We start from the raw sequence: 21,295 nt of genomic DNA, 5'->3' as shown, positions 1-21,295 counted from the left end.
TTGAAATTTAGGGAATTAATTTTGTTGGCGCCTTGGCACATAAACGAATGAACGTGGGGTGAAAACACTCTTTTTAATGGTTCAAAAATCTCAGAAGTTCAATTCCTCCTTATTACCGCCACTCAAGTCGACATAAGTTCGTCCCCAAATAAAAATTCCTGGTTCCGCCCTGATCACCACCACCACCAACAACAACAGCAGCAACAAGTCGCAACAGATCCAGAGCTCCCAGATTCACCACCCACGACGACTTTCTCGTGCAAATGTTCTCCACCATGCCACCTCTCCAACGAAACGCCGCCGTCTAACCCCGACAACAATGTCGCTTTCCACTTCGACGACTCAGCCACTCTCGCCTCCAAGCTCCGCAACAACCAGATTAGCGGGCAGGGCCCCCAAGTCCTCGTCGTCTCCCTCTGCCACGGCTGCGGCCGCGGCTGCCATGTTGCTCCAGCACCAGTTCTTGATGTCCCGTGGCGTCGCTGGCGCCGGCGCCGGAGATTCCGGGAGGATTCCCATGCCCCTGTCTCTTGGGGGTTCAGACGACGTCGTAATCGTTGATGGGTCCTCGGCGTTCAAAGCTCCCAATCCTGTGAGTTACTTTCGCAGAGAAAAACCGTTTGTGAGAGGTATTAATGGAAATAATTGTGAATTATGAGGGTGATTTTCTTTGTTTCGCAGGGTGGCGACTGGCGAGGGTTCGGTTCAAGCTCTGTATAACGGGTTCGCTGGATCTATTTTCACCAGAACCAGGCTCAGCATAATTTGACTTATTTGAATTTTTTTTGTTTTCTTTTCCTTAATTTGGTTAATTTCACAGGGTGGATTGGTTCAGGGGTAGAACTACGGGGCTACGGGTGGATTATGCCTTTCTTTCGTCTCTCACCTTTCCCTCTTCTTCATCTCTCACGTTTCCCTCTGATCTCACATCTAGCAGTTATCTTGGTTTGATTAAGAATCTGATTTTTTCTCCCTTTTCTTGGTCGGTTAAACTTTGCACGTCTTGCTTCCTCAGAATTTTGTGGGTTTATCCACTGCTGATGGTTATATAACATGTGGTTCAGAAACAAATGAGGTATGCATTCCTTGCCAGAGTCACGCTGGTTTTTTGATTAGTAATTAAGAAGGGTTTTTTTCTTCTCTGTTCTCTTCTCATAAATTGAAGGAAGTTCAGCACCTGTTGAAAATTGAAGAAGATTCCAAAAAGCTTCCTGCATCTATTTGGTTCATTATATCTACATTTTATTTTAACTCTTCCTTAATCTGCCCTTTATTCTTAAAAAAAAAAAAAACTAAAAGCGCGTTCTCGTTCATTTCAAAGGGATTGCAAGGGGTGCGGGACTCTGCAATCGGCGCTCACCTAGCACTTGAAATGAATATTCTCTGTTCTTTTTAACTCAAGAGTTAAATTGAATGGTCAATAGTTTATTTTGTGTGTGTGTTTGCTTATACAGTTGTTCTTTGTGGCGGTTTTCACTTCCTCCTTGTTCATGTTACTGAAAATGTGGAAGGTTTTGCTTTATTTGTGGGGAAAATACCATAACTTCATTTTCATGTGAAAGATTGTGAGTAATCATTTAAAAAAAAAAAACAAATTCTCTATTGATGATCCTTCAGATATCTCCGTTAATATTATATGTCTTTAACCATGTGTTTGATGTGAATGAACTAAAGATTTGACTGTTGTATCAATTATCAGCTTAAATTTTGTTTCAGGAAACTGGATGGATGCCGCGTCACATAATTGCTAAGGATGAATGTGAAAATATTTTAGGTGTTGTTCCACTCTATCTTAAAAGGTTTAGCATCTGCTATTTTGTTAACACAGCAAGTTCTTTTTTTTTTTAATGACAGGGAACCCCTCCAAGGCAAAGACCACTTCGTGTACCTACCTCTGTCGAGCAAACCTGATGTACAACAAGTTCTGTTGTACTTTGTTCTAAAATTCCTTATATTATCTCCTTCCTGATGATAATCTGCTTTTATTTCTATCTGCATCCATTCCTATGGTGAATTTGTTTTTGATCATTCTTGGGCTGATGCGTACTACAGTTTTGGGGCAAGATATTATCCAAAGTTGCAATGCTGTGTACCTTTTACTCCAGTAATTGGTCCAAGAATTTTACTTCGTAATACCCCTTTCAAAGATCAAGTTTTTGACATTATGGTCTCTGCTCTGAAGGATCTAGCGGCCAAGGTGTTGGATTTATCAAATGGGTCTTTATTTTCACTCATCACTTTGTTCACGCTAATCTATTTTATATAGCTCTGCTCTCTATCTATTGCAAACTTATTTTGACTAAAGAAGTTGTTTCACTAACTCTGAGAAAAAATGAGACACATTATTGTGGGAGTTGGTAACTGAAAAATTCCTCCACTTGTATCCATGTGGGACTCATGAAACAACGTGACTTTTTATTTTTGTGTCTAAATCAGATATATCATTTCCTTTTATTTTCTAGATTAGTGCTAAGAATACAAAAAAAATCAAGTTGTTGTGAAATCTGGTTTGCATGATAAACCTTGAGAGGATATTTAATCTAATGATGTGGCTTTGCAAAGTATTGTTATAATATATAAAAAGTTATTGAGTGGTGTAACATTTGTTGAAATTACACACAAACACACAACGTAAAATTTCTCCTTTTTTTTTTTTTTTTTTTGGTTTAATTCAGCAGGGAGAGAAGAAACTGAGAAATGCTTTGCAGGTGCTCTGCTGAGATAAGCAAAGGGTTCCTCTGATTTTTGTCTCTACTTACTAGGGGTGGAAAATGATTATTAAAGAGGAAAAGATCTGATATCTTAGTGAGGAAATCTCATAATACAGTTGCAATCTTTCCGCCTTGAAACACAATCTCATAAGTGATAAGTAGAAGAAAAAAAAAGAAGGGCTTATCTAAATATCAAAGCACAAAATGGTAGCTAATCTTATGATTGTGATCTACACAATTATAAATATCAAAGCACAAATTGTGTTTCAAGGCGAAAAGATTGGAACTGCATTATGAGATTTCCTCACTAAGATATTTAGATAATTAAGTAAAGAGCACTTCTATGGTTTTTTCTACCTTTGGATTGTGATCCACTCAAGAATTGATTACTTGCTTTGAGTTTTGTTGCCCTGGTTACTTAAGGTTATTTTATATGTTTTACAGTCCCAGCTTTCATCGCTGCATATCACCTTCCCACTGAAAATGAGTGGCAAAAACTGAAGGGAAAAGGTTTTCTGCAGAGGATTGGAATGCAGTACCACTGGAAAAATCGTAACTATAAGAAGTAAGTGATACTAAAACAGTTTTTTAGTCATGGTACGGTGACTTCATTAATATGATAATTGGTTTACATAGTCATTGTTCTTCATTCATCTATTTATTTTATATCAAATTCTATTGCTGCATCTTGGCACATCCCTTGAAGACAATCCGATGAATGCCATTTCTTCATATATCACACACACACACATCTATTGATTGATCCAGCTTGGCTACAAGGGTGGCCAAATCATAAGGTCTGGAGAAAAATAAGCCCAGGAGTCATGAACTTCTGCAATATTATATAGATTGCCTTTTGGTTTTCTTTAAGGCTTCCAGCTTATTCAGTTTGGCTGGAATTTTGTAGGCATACCTACCAAATGCTGAAAAATAATTTCTGTAGGCATATATTCTACTCTATATTATTTGTGAGTAATTCATCCCTTCTGGTTTCTGATCCTGCCAAGTTTTTCTGTCTTCAAGGTTGAAGACAAACATTTTTATAGAAAAGTACCTGAACATGGAAGGACATTGTTGTAAGAATTACCTCAGTAGCTTTTCCTCTATTAGACATCAGCATAAGTCTAAGCATTGTATAATTAGAACAAGTTGTGGCAGTAAATCTCTGAATGCCTCGTCTTTTTAGCTGCAAGACTCAGTTTTATGCACAAATAATGTAGTGTGAGGGGATCTCTTTTTGTGCTGCAGTTTTGATGAGTTTTTGATGGACATGAAACAAAGTAAGAGGAAAAATATTCGTCAAGAACGCAAAAAGGTTGGTCTGGTCTTTCCAAATATTGTTTTGTGTGTGTATGTGCGTGTGCGTGTGTGTTTAGTTGTAAAAATAAGACCTTGCACGCAAGAGCAAATTCTTCTTCAAGCAAAACATGGAACTGTTGAAAATTGAAGAAGATTCCAAAAAGCTTCCTGCATCTATTTGGTTCATTATATCTACATTTTATTTTTTTATTTTATTTTAACTCTTCCTTAATCTGCCCTTTATTCTTAGAAAAAAAAAAAAAACTAAAAGCGCGTTTCGTTCATTTCAAAGGGATTGCAAGGGGTGCGGGATTCTGCAATCGGCGCTCACGTTGGGTCTCTTCATCTTCTTCTTTGATCTCTCTCGTTCTTCCTCGGATCTCCTCTGCATCCGTGGCCAGCACCCTAGAACCCGCAGGTTTGTTATTTTACGTTTTTTAAGATTATATGCATTCTATGAACTATTACTTTTGGTTAATGAGGTAATCCGCTACTGTTACATAGATGCATGTGCTGCTATAGGTTGGCTTAGTCTTTAGGCGATTTCATCTCTATAAGCCAGTTAAAGAGTTGGCATTAATTATTAGTTTGCTGCCATGTCCTGACTTGATTATTGTAAGTAGAAGCTTAACACTTGTATTGCTTTCTTAATTAGACACATTGAGCATATTTGACACGAGAAATGTTATTTATTTTTTTTATTTTTTTATTTCCCTTCCATTTTCCATTTATATGTTTTTCAAATTCATCATTAGACATGTAAGATTCACATTTAATGGTAAATTTGAAAAGGAGATGGAGGAATAGCGTGTCTCATATGACATAAGGACGACCTAATTTTTTGTTTTTTTTTTCAAGCTTTCTTGTCAGCAACATAACTTCCTTGTTTGCATATTTATCCTTTACTTTACAATTAGAAAATCTTCCTTTTGGTGTTTTGAGCATGTTCTTTTGGACATTGTGAATTGTAATGTTCATATTTCTCTTATCGGCAGACTGAATTTTTGTATTTGTAATCATTTGACTTTAAATTTTTCAATTTGATAAGCAATATGCATGGCTAGAAACTTTTGGTTGCCTTTTTGGTGTTCTTTTGTCATGACTTTTTTATTGTTTCTTTTAATTAGGATCATTTATATATCTTTTGAATATAACCTCATCTTTTAAAATTGCTGTTTTTTTTTTTTTAGAAAAAAAAAAAAAATTTTTTTTTAAAAATAATAATAAAACATTTTAAGGTCGAATTGACCCTAATAATGTTTTATTTTTTTTTAAGAATGTCAGACTCATTAGCGTCCAATTTAGTTGGCGCTAATAGTGCCCATCGGTCCACTCTAGTTTGGTTGATGATTATTTTAATTTTTTTTTTGGATCATTAAGCGTCCACATTAATGGGCTGATGGTTGATTTTTAATTTTTTTGGAATCATAGTGGGCCAGCTAATGGTTCACCATCAGCGTCCACTCGTTAGACGTTGATAGTTGATTTTTTTTTTTTTTTTTTGAGCATTAGCATCCACTTTAGTCGACGTTAATAGTTAACCATCAACGTCCACTATACTTTGGACACTGATGGTTGATTTTTTTTTTTATTTTTTTTTTATTTTTTTTTATTTTTTAGGACCAAAACAGTGGACGCTAATAGTCCACCATTAGCATCCACTTTGAGTGGATGCTGATAGTGTAGCACTAGCGTTGACTCTGCCTTCCGTTGACTCTAGCTTCAGCGACAAAAATACATGACTTTTAGCGTCCACATTGTCGACGCTAAAAGTGATTATCAGCGTCCACTTATAGTGTAGCGTCGACTCTGCCTTCCGTTGACTCTAGCTTCAGCGACAAAAATACATGACTTTTAGCGTCCACATTGTCGACGCTAAAAGTGATCATTAGGGTCCACTTATAAGTGGACGCTGATAATCACACATTTGATGATTAGGGTCGGACGATTAGCGTCCAACCCATTAGCGTCCAAAAGTCGACGCTCTAGTCAACAGCGTCCACTTTAGGACTTTTAGCGTCCAAATAATGTCACCCTTAAAGACCTAAATTCTTGCAGTGCTAGATGGCCTAAGGGTGGCTGGCGTGGCCACCCCGTGGCCTAGGGATGGCTGGCGCGGCCACCCCGTGGCCTGGGGGTGGCCACGCCGGCCACCCAGATGGGGGTGGTGGTTCTCCTCGTGACTGCCCTTTTTTTTTTTGGTTTTGGTGTTTTGTTCTCATTTTAAGTTTTTGCATTTTTCTTAAAATGTTAATGTGTCATGTGGTGATTGGTGGGCAGAAAACCCATGTTTTCTGCCACAACCGTATAGCAGCAGCTCTCTTTAAATTTTGGAAGGTTGATTCGTGGATTTATTATACATTTTTCCTATTCACAAAGATTGCCAAACAAAATCACAAATAACATTCCATTTTTATAAATGTTCTTCTTAACAAAATGCGTGCGTTTGCAACGTCTATGTATAGGAAAAATGTGAGCACATTAAAAGAAAGTTCTTAGAATTCATCCTCGCTGGTCTCTGGCTCAGGCGAGGGAGACTTCTTCACAAGCTCTCTATAATCTAGGTTGGGAGCATCCGGGAGCTCTTCTTTCCCAATCTTCACGAGTTCCTCAATGGCATCAGGATCGATGACGAAGTCGCTCATCTTCAGGCTCTCAAATCGTTCGATCGGTGTCCATTCTCATAAGGGCCCGGAAAGTTTCGAAGCCCCAGACATATCCGCGATACTAGCCGTGGTTGCGCACCACTGCCACCTTCCAAAGCAGGGAGTGATATCTCCTCAACATCCTAGATTGCTCTCGCAGCTTCAGTCGAAGCACCATGATGAGGTCGTCCCTCTCCTTTATCTCAACTTTATGAGCCGCACTAGGACCTCGCGAGCTTGTCGCAATGATGGTCTCCACCCCGGAAGAAGCCCTTCTCCACGAAGCTTCAGATGCAGATTTATTAGGGATTTATTCTTCTCAGCGATCTTGACAACTATCGCGGCATGGGAAGCCTCGGTCTTGGCCAAAGCCTCACCTTTATCGGCGAGCTCAGAAGTCATCGCAGCCCGGGAAGTTTCCGCCTGCGACAGAGCTTCCTCCTTCTCGGCAACCTTCGCCACCTCCGCAGAATAAGAATCCTCCATTTGGGCCAGCGCCTAGTCCCTCTGAGCAATTTTGACGGCGAGGCGAGATGCAGCTAGGGAGAACTCTTTCTCTCACTCCGAGCCCCTGGCTACCTCCACGCAAGAAGCGACTGAAGCCTCGCTATCTCCCCTTCTCGCTCAGCCCTACAAGCCCTTTCAGTGTCAAGGAGTGTTTGGAGGCCAGTTAGCTCCTTTTCGCGTTCTGCATCGCGAGCAGCCTTCACATCAGAGAACGATATGAGCCCGGCGAGCTCCTTATGCTTCTCCCCCCGCGCGACTTTGGCGGTGTATAGCAATTGGAGGCACGCCATTGCATCGTTCTTCTCCGCTGCTTCAGCCACGGCTACCGTCCGAGCCTCCTCTGCCTCTGCCAAGAGAGACCGAGCTTCCTCGAGTTGGCCCTCAGTTGAAACAAGTGAGTCAAGTGCGTTCTTTAGCTCGCCCCGAGCATCAACCATAGCCAGAATGGCGCCATTTGTCCTGCTAGTCAACCTCCCATTCTCTGCGGCCATGCGTGCCTTTGATGCCTTGGCCTCCCTCACTTCCAATTGAAGCCTGCCCATCTTCTTCTTGGAGTCTGCCCGCTCCCAATTGAGTTTGGCAATGCACTCCTCGCAACTCCGGATATCTCCCTGGAATTCATCAACGGTAACCTTCAACCAGTCAATCTCTGGAGCGGTAAAGGCGAGGCGGCAATCGCGAGTCGAGAAGAGGCGGGCCAGCTCCACCGATTGCTGCAATAAAAACTCATTAGTTAACCCGGTGAAAAAGCAAATAGAAGAAGTAGCAAGATGCTTACCAAAAAGAACCACTTTCGCAATTCTTCCAAGATGTCCGAACCCTCGCTCGCGACAGCGGCAACCTCGGAAGGAAATGTCGCTGCTAGGGCAGTACAGGGATCCGCCAACAAACCCTTGGACTCCTACCAGCTAGACAGTCCTACTAGGTCTCCTGCGACCCCCTCCTCTTCAGGAGAAGTGTGTGCATCTTCTGTGCTCGCTCGGCGAGGGGATGACTCATCATGCATGTCCCCCCGAAGGAGGTTTACACCAGACGCAATCTCCTCCACCAGGGGAGATAGCGAATCCATCGCCGCCTCATAATCATCCTTAGGCGGAGAAGAGGGGTCGCCTACTGTGCTTTGAACCCTTGAAGTTGGGGAAGCAACCTCTTCAACTGGCCAAGGCATCCCCTCTCCATCTGCCAGAGCTAGAAACCACCTGCTGGAGATGCCACCAATAGGGAAATGACCTCGATCACAGCCTCAACCCTCGGCGAGGGGGTTCTCAGATCAGCTTCAACCCCTTCGCCCTCCGCAGGAGCCTCAAGATCTGCCACGACGAGGCTGGCTTTTGTTGGAGCGTTGCCGCCCTGAGGGGTAACCTTTGGCTGAATGCGAGGGCGAGGATCGCTTGGATCCAACCCCTATCCTTAGGCGGAGATCTCGCTGAACACGAGGAGGTTAGACTCGTAGCGAGATCTCTTCGACGAGGTCTCGCCCTCGGGGGCCTCCACCCCTCTCTTCACAGCCTTTGGGGCTCCGCCTTTAGAATTCTGCACTCCTTTCTTCTTGGCAACCGGATCTTTATCCTTCGCAGGCTTTGCCCCTTTCCTTTTCACCAAGGGAACGGGCCTCACAGGGGATCTCTTTCCTTCGGCAACCCCCTCGGCGAGAAGACCACGAAGAGTGACGGTCCATTTGCCCTGGGGATAACCCAGGTAAAGCTCCAAGTTTTCCTTGGTGACAAGCTTCTCCGCTTGAACCTCATCCGGATGGGTCGCAGCCCAGTTGCGGACCTGCTCTATGTTGGCCTTCTCTGTGGCGCTGAGAGTCTTGGGAGCATTGATACGACTTGATCAAGGGACTCCCCACCTTATCGGGATAGAAGGTGGAGTGTTGCAGTATCTTTCCCTCGCAGACAACTCCCAGTGAGTACTTGAGATGAAAAAGAAGCCCCGCTCGAAGTGGTCGCCAGGATGCCACTTCTCTTGCAGAACGATGAGCTTCGAGGGACGCCTCTGGAAGCCTCAGTCGTGTCCAAACCTTGACGGTCGGTAGAAGCTCAGGAACTTTCTCGCGGACGGTTGCTGACCAGGCTCGAAGATCTGGGCCACAATATATTAAAGGCAACAAGCAGCACCCATCTGTTGGGCTTGATTTGGCTTGAGGCTAAACTTAGTTGCACGAGGAGCTTGCGGATCATGTGTTGAAGCGGGAGGACCAATCCCGCTCTGAACATCGCCTCATAAACGGTGACCTCGCTATTATACGTAGAAGGGGTTGCCCTCTCGCTGGTATTGGGAATCTGGATGACCACGTCCTCGGGGATGGCGTATGTATCTCGCAAACGCCGTACGCCCATGTTGGTGAGCGTTGATCGCCATTCAAGGTACGTGTCAGGAGCGTCCTCGACGGCAGCACTTTTCCCCTTGTCCTGGCCCGCAACTGCAGGCAACTTCGACTTCCTTTTGCCTATGAGAAAGGCAATTTCTGGCGCTAGCTGTGAGGGAAGGCGAGTAGTGCTGGATCGAATCAAACTGTGGGCGACGCTCAGATGCAAGCAAGAGACTGTTGGCTGAAGAAAAGGAAGAAGTCAGTCTAAAAAGGGGGACAGAGGGTTGGAAGAATCAAGGAACAGACGGTAGTCTAGGATTTTGGGGACAGTAGCGACCAAGTACACCTTCCTGTTGAAATAGAAAGGAAGGAAGTCGCACAAATGGCAACTTGAAGAAGATGATATTTGACGGTTCTCCAGGATGGCCAAAGTGAAAAATATGCCTTCGATGCCAGCTTTTATATAGGCACGGATGAAAGCGTGCAGAATTCCAATGGGCGTGGCATGAGTTGAGTTTTAGGGGTTTTTTTCCTTTTAATTGCTTGTCAGCATGGTGGGGCCCAAATTTTTTTCCATATATGTATATAATGGTTCTTCCAACCCTCTGTCCCCCTTTTTAGACTTACTTCTTCCTTTTCTTCAGCCAACAGTCTTTCGCTTGCGTCTAAGCGTCGCTCTCTTTTTTATTCAATCCCGCACTACTCGCCTTCCCTCACAGCTAGCACTGGAAATCGCCTTTCTCATGGGCAAGAGGAAGTTGGAGTTGCTTGCGGTTGTGGGCTAGCACAAGGGAAAAAGTGCTGCCGTCGAGGACGCTCCTAACTCGTACCTTGAATGGCGATCAACGCTCACCGCCAAGGACGTGCGGCGTTTGCGAGATACCTACGCCATCCCCAAGGACGTGGTCATTTGGATTCCCAACAGCAGCGAGGGGGCAACCCCTTATTCTATTAACCAGGAGGTCACCGTTTATGAGGCGATGTTCAGAGCGGGGTTGGTCCTCCCGCTTCCACCCATGATCTGCGAGCTCCTCGCGAAACTAAATTTAGCCTCGAGCCAAATCAAGTCCAACGGCTGGGTACTGTTGTTGGCCTTTAATATATTCTGGCCCATGATCTACGGGCCTGGTCAGCAACCGTCCGCGAGAGAGTTCCTGAGCTTCTACCGACCGTCAAGGTTTGGACATGATTGGGCTTCCAAGGGTGTCCCTTGAAGCTCATCGTTCAGCCCGAGAAGTGGCATCCTGGCGACCACTTCGAGCGGGGCTTCTTTTTCCTCTCAAGTACTCACTGGGAGTTGTTTGCGAGAGACAGATATTGCAACACTTCGCCTTTTGTCTCGATAAGGTGGGGAGTTCCTCGATCAAGTTGCATCCACGCTCCCAAGTCTCTCAGCGCCACAGAGATGGCCAACATAGAGCAGGTCCACAACTGGGCTGCGACCCATCCAGATGAGGTTCAAGCGGAGAAGCTTATCACCAAGGAAAACTTGGAGCTTGACCTGGGTTATCCCCAGGGCAAATGGACTTTTACTCTCCGTGGGCTTCTCGTGGCGGGGGTTGCCGTAGGAAAGAGATCCCCTGCGAGACCGGTTCCCTTGGTGAAAAGCAGAAAGGCGAAGCTTGCGAAGGATGGAGCTCTGGTTGCCAAGAAGAAAGGAGCGGTGAATTCTAAGGGCGGAGCCCTAAAGGCTGTGAAGAGAGGGGCGGAGGCCCCCGAGGGCGAGACCTCGCTGAAGAGATTTCGCTACGAGTCAAGCCTCCTCATGTTTAGCGAGATCTCCGCCTAAGGACAGGGGTTGGATCCAAGCGTTCCTCACCCTCGCATTCAGCCAAAGGTTACCCCTCAGGGCGGCAACGCTCCAACAAAAGCCAGCCTCGTCGTGGCCGATCTTGAGGCTCCTGCGGAGGGCGAAGGGGTTGAAGCTGATCTGAGAACCCTCTCGCCGAGGGTTGAGACTGTGATCGAGGTCATTCCTCTATTGGTGGCATCTCCAGCAGGTGGTTTGCTAGCTCTGGCAGAAGGAGAAGGGATGCCTTGGCCAGTTGAAGAGCTTGCTTCCCCAGCTGCAAGGGTTCAAAGCACATTAGGCGATTCCTCTTCTCCGCCTAAGGATGATCATGAGGCGGCAATGGATTCGCTATCTCCCCTGGTGGAGGCGATTGCGTTTGGTGTGAACCTCTTCTAGGGGATATGCATGATCAGTCGTCTCCATGCAGGGCGAGCGCAGAAGATGGACATACTTCAACTCCTAAAGAGGAGGGGGTTGCAAGAGACCAAGCAGGGCAGTCTAGCTGGTGGGCCTCCAAGGGTTTGTTGGCGGATCCCTATGCTGCCCTGGCGGTGACATTTCCTTTCGGGGTCGCCCCTGTCGTGAGCGAGGGTTCGGACCTCTTGGAAGAATGGCGACAGCGGTTCTTTTTGGTAAGCATCTTGCTGCTTCTTCTTCTATTGGCTTTTTCACCGAGGTTAACTGATGAGTTTCTATTACAGCAATCGGTGGAGCTGGCCCGCCTCTTCTCGACTCACGATTGCCACCTTGCCTTCGCCGCTCTAGAGATTGACCGGTTGAAGGCTATCGTTGATGAGCTCTAGGGAGAACTCTAGAGTTGCTAGGAGTGCAATGCCAAACTCGATTGGGAGCGGGCGAACTCCAAGAAGAAGATGGACAGGCTCCAGTTGGAAGTGAAGGAGGCCAATGCATCAGAGGCGTGCATGGTCTCAGAGAATGGGAGGTTGTCCAGCAGGACAAATGGCGTCATTCTGGCTGGGGTTGACGCCCCGGGTGAGCTAAAGGAGGCGCTTGGCTCGCTGGCTTCAACTAAGGGCCAACTCGAGGAAGCCCGGTGTCTCTTGGCGGAGGCAGAGGAGGCTCAGAGGGTAGCCGCGACTGAAGCAGTGGAGAAGAACGATGTGATGGCGAGCCTCCAGTTGCTACACAACGCCGAAGTCGCGCGGGGGAGGAGATGGATAAGGAGCTTGCCTGGCTCAGATCACTATTTGATGCGATGGCTGCTCGCGATGCAGAACGTGAGAAGGAGCTAACTGGCCTCCAAACCCTCCTTGACACTGAAAGGGCTTGTAGGGCTGAGCGAGAAGGGGAGATAGTGAGGCTTCAGTCGCTTCTTGACGCTAAGGTAGCCAGGGGCGCGGAGTGAGAGAAAGAGTTCTCCCTGGCTGCATGTCGCCACGCCGCCAAAATTGCTTAAAGGGACCAGGCGCTGGCCCAAATGAAGGCTTTTTATGCTGTAGATGTGGCGAAGGTTGCTAAGAAGGAGGAAGCTTTGTTGCAGGTGGAAACTTCCCGGGCTGCGATGACTGTTGAGGTCACCGATAAGGGTGAGGCTTTGGCCAAGGTCGAGGCTTCCCATGCCGCGATAGTCGTCAAGATACCTGAGAAGAATAAATCCATGATAAACCTGCATCTAAAGCTTCGTGGAGAAGGGCTTCTTCCGGGGTGCAGACCAACATTGCGGCTAGCTCACGAGGTCCGAGTGCGGCTCATAAAGCTGAGATAAAGGAGAGGGACGGCCTCATCGTGGGGCTTCGACTGAAGCTGCAAGAACAATCTAGGATGTTTAGGAGGTATCACTCCCAGCTTTGGAAGGTGGCGGTGGTGCGCAACCGCAGCTGGTATCGTGGATATGTCTGGGGCTTCAAAACTTTTCGGGCCCTTATGCGAGTGGACGCCGATCGGACGAAGTTTAAGAGCCTGAAGATGAGAGACTTCGTCGTCGATCCTGATGCCATTGAGGAGCTCGTGAAGATTAGGAAAGAAGAGCTCCCGGATGCTCTCAACCTAGATTATAGAGAGCTTGTGAAGAAGTCTCCCTCGCCTGAGCCAGAGACCAGCGAGGATGAACTCTAGGAGCTTTCTTTTAATATGCTCACATTTTTCCTGTACATAGACGTTGCAAATGCAAGCATTTTGTTAAGAAGAGCATTTATAAAAATGGAATGTTATACTTGATTTTGTTTGGCAAATCTTTGTGAATATTGTTCTTGCGTACGCCAATATTCTTTTGTTGTTTCTCCTTTGCGACCTCTCTGTGCTTTGCTCCTGTGTGCGAGTTTACCCCACTCAATTAGGAGCCAGTCTTCTATGCTGAGCTAGTGTTGATCTTCTGGTGATGACAAGGGTATGCTTTTACATCAATCTTATGTCAAGGCAAGACTGGATCTAGCCTAGGGCTGAGGGGAGTCTCTTCGTCACGGTGAGGGTATGCCATTGTGGCAGTCTTATGCCGTGGTGAGATGGGACTTGGCCTTAGGCTTAGAGAGGCCTCTCTACCACGGTGAGGGTTTGCCCTTGTGGCATTCTCGTGCTGTGGCGAGAGAGAACTTGGCCTTAGGCTTGGCCCCTAAGCCTCGGGGGTGGCCTGTGAGACACCCCCAGCAAGCCGGCCACCCCATGGCTTGAGCCATACCATCTCAAAACACTGGACGGAAGACCGTTGATCCACCCCTAGAATGCTAAACACCTCCGACATTATTACCAATGAATTCAGCAATAGGAGATAGAAGATATTAGCCTACATCCCTCAGGTATGAGCCGCATATTATTTATTTTTTCTCCTCTTTTAGCTAACGTGAATAAGCAAAAGAAGCAAAGGAGAACAAATCAGGAAGCGTCAAGGGTGGAACGTTGAGAATGGGAAACAAGAACAAACTAAAGGTGATTAACTTCGCTTAATCTCATTCCTTTATTTTACTTCATTATACATTCCGCATACCCATTCTGACTTAAGCATCGGAGAGTCCCCGATAATCCGGGGATGCTTTCCCCCAAGAATAAACTCTAGGTGGATCACCCAACGGTCCCATGTCACTCTCCATCTCCAGAAAAAATAAGATGTACAAACATATCAAAAGGGAAACTCTACTGTGAAACTAAGGTATTGTGGTACGGTGATGGGCCATCATCCCGCTCGGGTTGGTAGAGGTATATTCCGTACATGTTTAAAAAATGGTACTCCTCTATGCAACTAGTTAAAACGGTGTCATATAGCCATCAAATTAAACGCCTCCATTCGAATAATGGAAAACTAAAAGGTAATCTTCCCACTCGGGTTGGTAGAGGTATACTCTGTACATGTTTAAAAACGGTACTCCTCTATACAGCTAGTTAAAACGGTGTTGGGTAGCCTACATATTTCTCCTAATCTCCTAGTTTCACAATGTAAAGGATCCCCTAGGAATGGTCCTTTTCCCAAACATTTTTCACACAAAGAAAAACTCAAACACACAATGAGCACAAAGGATTTTTGAAACTAATAAAACTTGTTTCATTCTAGGAAAAGTGCAGGTACATAAACAAAATAATGGAACAAACAACAGCCTAGATGTAAGACCATACAAAAATACTTTAGATCTTCTTAACTATCAAGATCTACAAGAGATGCATTATCCTCAGCAGGAGGTTCTTCCCCATCAACCAATGGACAAGGGCGGAAAACAGGGGGACAAGCGATCCTAAGAGCCCGATCCCTGGCTACAAACAAAGACCGTCGAACTTCAACGGGATTGTCCTGCCAACTCACCGTCTCAGGATCCCTTGGCCCAAACTCTCCACGCCAAAAATTTTGGCACGCCCTGAAACCACCCCTGAAAACCTCTCCAACTACTGTGATTCGCTGCTGGAACACGCCACAACTCCTCTTTGAGACCGAGGATTTGGCCGTGCTGAAAGCGTAATCGAGCAAAAAACTCATCCCTATCCTTTGCGGCATCTTCTCGAATCCTCCGGATCACCAACTCTTTCTGCCCGGCTCAATTGGCCTCATTAAGAGCCTTGGATTCTGCACGTCTTTGTGCGGCACGAGCTCCCTGAATTTCAGGTTCAGCTTCCCTTAATGCCACCTCAGCCATGTATCTTGTAGATTAGGCATTCCTAGCCAATTTCTCAGCCATCTAAACTCTCTCTCGATAAAAGGCCACTGAATTCTCAACAGCAATCGCTTGATTGCGACAAGCCACAAGCTTGGCCTCAGCTTCACTGCAAACACCCTGAAGGCAGATACACTCGGTACATACAGTTTCCATGGACTGCTGCCTTTCCAGCTCTAACAACAGCTCACGGTTCTGTTCACAAAGTTGGGAATTCTCCCTCAAAGTAGCCTCCAATCTCAACTCCAACTTCGACACAATGGGCTGCTGAGAAGTGCTAGCCACCCTGTGCCCCACAACCATTCCATAACACATGGCCACGGCATCCAAAGCGGCCTGTGCCAAAGAAGAGCAAACTTGAAGGGCTGTGGGGTTCACCTGAACAGAGGATAATGCTGGCCCTAGCAAACGAACCAAAGCTCCAAGCGGACCTTCAGCATTAGAATTCACCCCAAGGTAAGGCAAACCCTCAAACACTTGGGGAGCGGTAGTAGCAGCTTCTGAAAAGCCTACAGAGAAGACTAGCACTTCCTCTACACCTACCAAAGGCGCTCTGGAATTTTACATGGCTGTGTCGTCACCTACGAAAGATTCCAAGACTTCCATATGAACAGACTCCGTACCAATAATAGTATTCCCCACAACCATGGGATCCCCTTCAGGTTGGGACTGCAATTCCTCCGTTACCGTCCCAACAAAGTCCTCATCCTCAGAGGCAATGCACAGAGTGACCGGGGGCTGCGTCTCCCCCAGGGTAGCCTCGGCAAATTGATCATCCTCGGGGGCCGCCATCAGTGCGAAAAAGCCTCTTATGCAACTACCTTAGCAGGTCCACCATCAGGCTCACAGTCACCAAAAGTACCCCGTTCATCCGAGGGCTCTCTACCTTTAGAGGAAGAAATGTTTATAACAGTTGGGCGACGAACTTCTTCACCCACGCTAGGCGATCCAGTTTAGCTGGCTAATGAAGAAGACAATAACAAAAAAAAAAAAAAAAAAGACACAAAACGGTTTGGCCCGGCCGCTGTATGGCCAAAGGCATCATCCAAACCGCCTTTTTAGCTCCAGCTTCTGTTGGATGTAGATCAGGATGAAATGAAGTAGAGGGACCTCTTGCGGCAGACCAAATGAACCCCCCTATACATCAACAGAAGGAAAAACCTCTGGCCCGCCAACAACAAAGCGCTCTGATCCATCAACAGAAAGCGAACCCCCTGGTCCGCCAGCAAGGGCATTAATAGACCTTTCAACCGAGGCGCTGTCACTACCCGTAGCAGATGAAAGGAAAGGAATAGCATTTAATGGACTCCCAGAATCCCTATGTAGGCATCTTCGTTTGATGGGCCTCGCAAATGAACGTTCCCTAGGAGAAATATGATCTGCTGCTACACCTTGTTGATCACTTGGTGCTGCAGACCCAATAGAAGTAGGATTGCCAGACAATTCAATGCCTGCTTCTCGAAACCCAGCAGCAGGGCCCACCTCCTCATCAACAAGGCACGCTTCCTCGCCAGCATGGCCTCCCTCTTCAGCAGCATTCACATCCTCTTCAGGAATCACGATCATAAAATGAGCTTTCGGCCTGAAGAAGCCCTGTCGACGACTTGGGATCGTCCCATCAGCCAGACAGCCAAGGCGAGTACTAGGGAAGAAAAGGTGAGGAAAGCTATTAGCCCTGTGCTCCTGTGCCCTCTTTTGGGCCTCACTTAAGTTTGATAGGCCTCTATACCCAAGAGACGCTTCCATGGGCTCCGCCCGGATCAACCAATCACCATGGGTTCAGAAATTCCGGACCGTAACTTAATCCTTGGCCCAATCAATGGCTCTTTGCAAATGGATCAGAACAGAGTTAGGAAGCACAAGTATATCCAAAGCTCCATTTGGAATCTAGCCCCACTGAGATCTTAATGGAAAATCATAAGGTTCGTTCTCAAAAAACTCAAATCCTCGAGAAATGAAGAAAAATTTGTCCTTCCAGTTCTTAATTTTAGAAATCCTATATGGAAGCTCAAATACAGCCCTCGCCTTACGGGCATGAAACTTCCAAATATCATCCGCCTCGTCGTTAAGACGTAAAGCAGTGTATAAGTAAAGAACTCCCTCGCTATGATCTGCAAAAGTCCCTGGTCCTTGTGTAACTCCGGCCAGAGGATGGCCATCCCTATTAGAACTCTCCAGCCGTTCGGGGAAACTTGGAAAGGAGCCAAGTTCAGTATGTACAAAATCTCCCTATCACCCAGGGAACTAGTAATCTGAAACCGGCTTTCAGAATCTGGAGCAATAAACAAATTTCATCCTTGTTTTCTGGACCGGTAGCACCTTCACCGACGGCAGGAAGTCGGATTTGGACACCTTTAGGGAACTTATATATCTCCCCACAAACCTCCAAATCTGAAGATTTGAGTCGAGAATGGAGAGCAGCTCCAGTGAATTCCATCACAACACAAAGGGCAAAAAGAGAAAAGAAAAGCAAATTTGGAGCAAAGATAGAGGCAAGATGCTTGACGGTGATGAGGAAAAAGGAGAACAACCCTAGTTTTTAAGGCGTCCAAGCAATTAATAGGGTAACCAACTTTGCCAAGTGTCACTCAAAAATTCAAGAGTCTCACGGTAGACGTAAAAGTGTTTCAAAAATTGCCACGTATCTCCAAAGGATTCAAACGACCCCCAAAAGGATTCAAACAAGCGTCTCGAAGAAGACGATGGCAGGGAACACGTACTATCACCTCATAAATCGCCCCAACACAAGCAAACCTCATAAATAATCACCTCATACGCTACTTGCGAGCCACCCCATGGCCTAGGGGTGGCGTGCCCGCCACCCCTTAGCCAGATCTGCGATGGCCAGTGGGCCACCCCAAATGGCCTAGGGGTGGCCGTCGCGGCCACCCCGTGGCCTAGGGATGGCCGGTGCGGCCACCCCGTGGCCTGGAGGTGGCCGGCAGTTGGTGGTTTTCCTCGTTACTTTGTTTTTTTGTTTCGGTAGTTTGTTCTCATTTTTAAGTTTTTGCATTTTTCTTAAAATGCTGATATGTCATGTGGTGATTGGTGGGTAGAAAACCCATGTTTTCTGCCACAACCGTATAGCAGCAGCTCTCAAAGAGAGATAGTGGATGTTGGATTGGCTTGAATGCACATCATCATCTTCACTTTGTATTTATGTGACAAAGATTCTCTTATATTTAGTAATTACGTGACAAAGATAAAAGAGCATCATCATCTTCATTCTTCACTTTGTGCCAAAAGGATTAATGGAGAGACAATGTGTTTGTGACTTGTGTCTTTGTCATGTTGTCCAGTGGAATTAAAAAACAAATTAAACAAAAAAGATGTGAACTGGAGAAAGAAAGAAGCCAGCCTCACACTTCCTCTGATTCTAGTATAGCCATGCATGAGTAGGCCATTTTCTCCTAGGAAAATAAAAGAGAGATAGTGGATGTTGGATCAGCTTGCATGCACATCATCATCTTCACTTTGTATTTACGTGACAAAGATTCTCTTATATTTAGTAATTACGTGACAAAGATAAAAGAGCATCATCATCTTCATTCTTCACTTTGTGCCAAAAGGATTAATGGAGAGACAATGTGCTTGTAACTTGTGTCTGTCATTGTCATGTTGTCTAGTTGGAATTCAAAAAACAAATTAAACAAAAAAGGATGTGAACTGGAGAAAGAAAGAAGCCAGCATCACGCTTCCTCTCATTCTAGTATAGCCATGCATGAGTAGGCCATTTTCTCCTAGGAAAACAAAAGAGAGATAGTGGATGTTGGATCGGCTTGCATGGGGTTGAGAAAAGTACCGCATGTGTGCGGTAGAAAAAATTGAAAAAATTGATGACTGAGATTTAGTTTCGTATTTTTTAACTTGAACGACATCGTATATAAAATTTAAGAAAAAAAACACCTTAACGCGTGACGCCGTTTTCAAGAAAATGCACCCACAACTGTCTCTGTTCTCCCCGGTTCTACAGGTGTAGACAACGAAGATGGTGATGAGTACTTCAAAGTAGTTGCAGTAAAGTTGTGTTTGGTGTTCCAAATCAAAGCCCTCTTTTGTGACCAACCGGAGGCTCATTCTGAACAGTGTTAGACGGTGGCTTTTTGGGCTAACGCAAGTAGATGATTAGGAAGGTGAGAAATTTACTTTGAGCTTATAGATCGAAGCATGGGAATGGCCGATTGGGTGTGTTGGAGTTTTAATGGTTGATTTATTTGAGTTGGAAGTTTGTTCGAATGTTTTAGGTTAGTGTTGAAAATAAGTACCAAAAGGCAGTGATTTCTTAAAACCATAAGTCAAATAAAAAACCAATAAATTATGTAGATATGAGATATCCTACCAAAAAAATACCATAAAAAAAGCTTGAAGAAATTCAAATTAACAAAAAATGGAGTGGTAAGGTTGAGCGAAGCAGTACCCAATCCTTCCTTCATTCACGTCTCTCTCTCTCTCTCTCTCTCGTGTGCGATGTGTGGACCCTACTTTGCCTCCAACCAGCGGTGCCATTAATCTTTACTTGGTATCTCTAAGGTGTTTTTTTCATAAACTTTCTCTACAAGGTCGTTCAACTTAAAATATACAAAATTGAATCTTAGTCGTCAGTTGTTTCTACCACACACATGTGGTACTTTCTCAACCGCAAGCAAGCCGGATCCGTGGATGTTGTTATGGAGTTAATATTGCAATTTGCAAATCTAAAGGAAAAAAATGTTTAGAAATCAGATATTATTTAGATTATAAAGTTACACTTGCTTTTAAAAAAAAAAAAAAAGGGTATGTCATGACCCTAAGGGCGTAAACCGATTAACACGGAAGGATGCACTTAGTACCACTCTTTTCCCATTTGAAGATTGTGGGCCCATGATCCATTTGAACAAAACATATTTAAGTGTGCAACTAAACCCTGATTCAGGAATGCCTCCCACCAAAAATTCCTGCACAAATAAATACATGAAGTAGTATATTAGAAGCCTGAGTAGAACAGTAGCGTACATATAACAAAAATAACTAAGGAGCCGGAGCCACTTACCAAAAAAAACTAAGGAGCCAGAGCTAAACTCTCTATTTGAATAGCAACAGCCTGTGGGTGAGCTGCAGTTCTACATGTAGGGCAAGTAGCATTTAACTCTAGCCATTGTTTTCCGCAGTCCACATGAAAGAAGTGGCTACAGTTTGTTAACTGTACCACTTCCTCATCACTTTGGAATTCGGCCAGGCAGATATGGCACTCTATCGGCTCTCTCCCCTCCCTAAATCTATAGGTTTCTAACGAATTTATTGCCTGTGGGTCAAGGCTACGGGGTAGGGGTACTATTGAAGCAGTTTTCGGCACAATGAATTCAAGGGAATCCAAATCTCCGAGCTACACCTTTCGTGGTTCACCATTCTGTAAGCATTTTAGTAAATCTGCAAAACCAAAGCACGCGTTAAGAGGATGTGCCGGGTGTTGGCCAGCGTTTCCTTCTCTGATGCTTAAGTCAATATATATATTAGCTTAGTATGCGTATTCGTGGTCCCTCATACCTTTGAGGTGAGGCATTTTATAGTTGAGCAAGCGGAGGTGGTTATGATGGCCCATGGCCTTGACCCACAGGCCATAAATTCGTTAGAAACATATAGATTTAGGGAGGGGATAGAGCCGATAGAGTGCCATATCTGCTTAGCCAAATTCCAAAGTGATGAGGAAGTGGTACAGTTAACAAATTGTAGCCACTTCTTTCATGTGGATTGCGGAAAACAATGGCTAGAGTTGAATGCTACTTGACCTACATGTAGAACTGCAGCTCACCCACGGGCTGTTGCTATTCAAATAGAGAGTTCAGCTTTGGCTCCTTAGTTTTTTTTGGTAAGTGGCTCCGGCTCCTTTGTTATTTTTGTTATATGTACGCTACTGTTCTACTCAGGCTTCTAATATACTACTTCATGTATTTATT

The 21,295-nt window shown here is 45.2% G+C and overlaps 1 protein-coding gene and 1 pseudogene across 1 annotated transcript; one reads left to right on the top strand and one right to left on the bottom strand.

Moving 5' to 3' along the window:
• The first annotated feature begins 319 nt into the window (after window positions 1-319).
• The window catches only part of LOC132169507 (uncharacterized), a 29,213-nt pseudogene continuing 8,237 nt past the window's right edge, over window positions 320-21,295 (top strand).
• LOC132169506 (uncharacterized) lies at window positions 7,231-8,330 on the bottom strand. The gene is made up of 2 exons (XM_059580534.1): window positions 8,085-8,330; window positions 7,231-7,875 (listed from the first exon to the last, which is right to left on the bottom strand). Exons 1-2 carry the CDS (start codon window positions 8,328-8,330, stop codon window positions 7,231-7,233), a joined length of 891 nt encoding a protein of 296 aa, XP_059436517.1.

This window comes from Corylus avellana, chromosome ca2 (assembly GCF_901000735.1).
Source record: "Corylus avellana chromosome ca2, CavTom2PMs-1.0".
Classification (NCBI taxonomy): Eukaryota; Viridiplantae; Streptophyta; class Magnoliopsida; order Fagales; family Betulaceae; genus Corylus; species Corylus avellana.
This window is presented reverse-complemented; position numbering and strand designations above follow the sequence as displayed.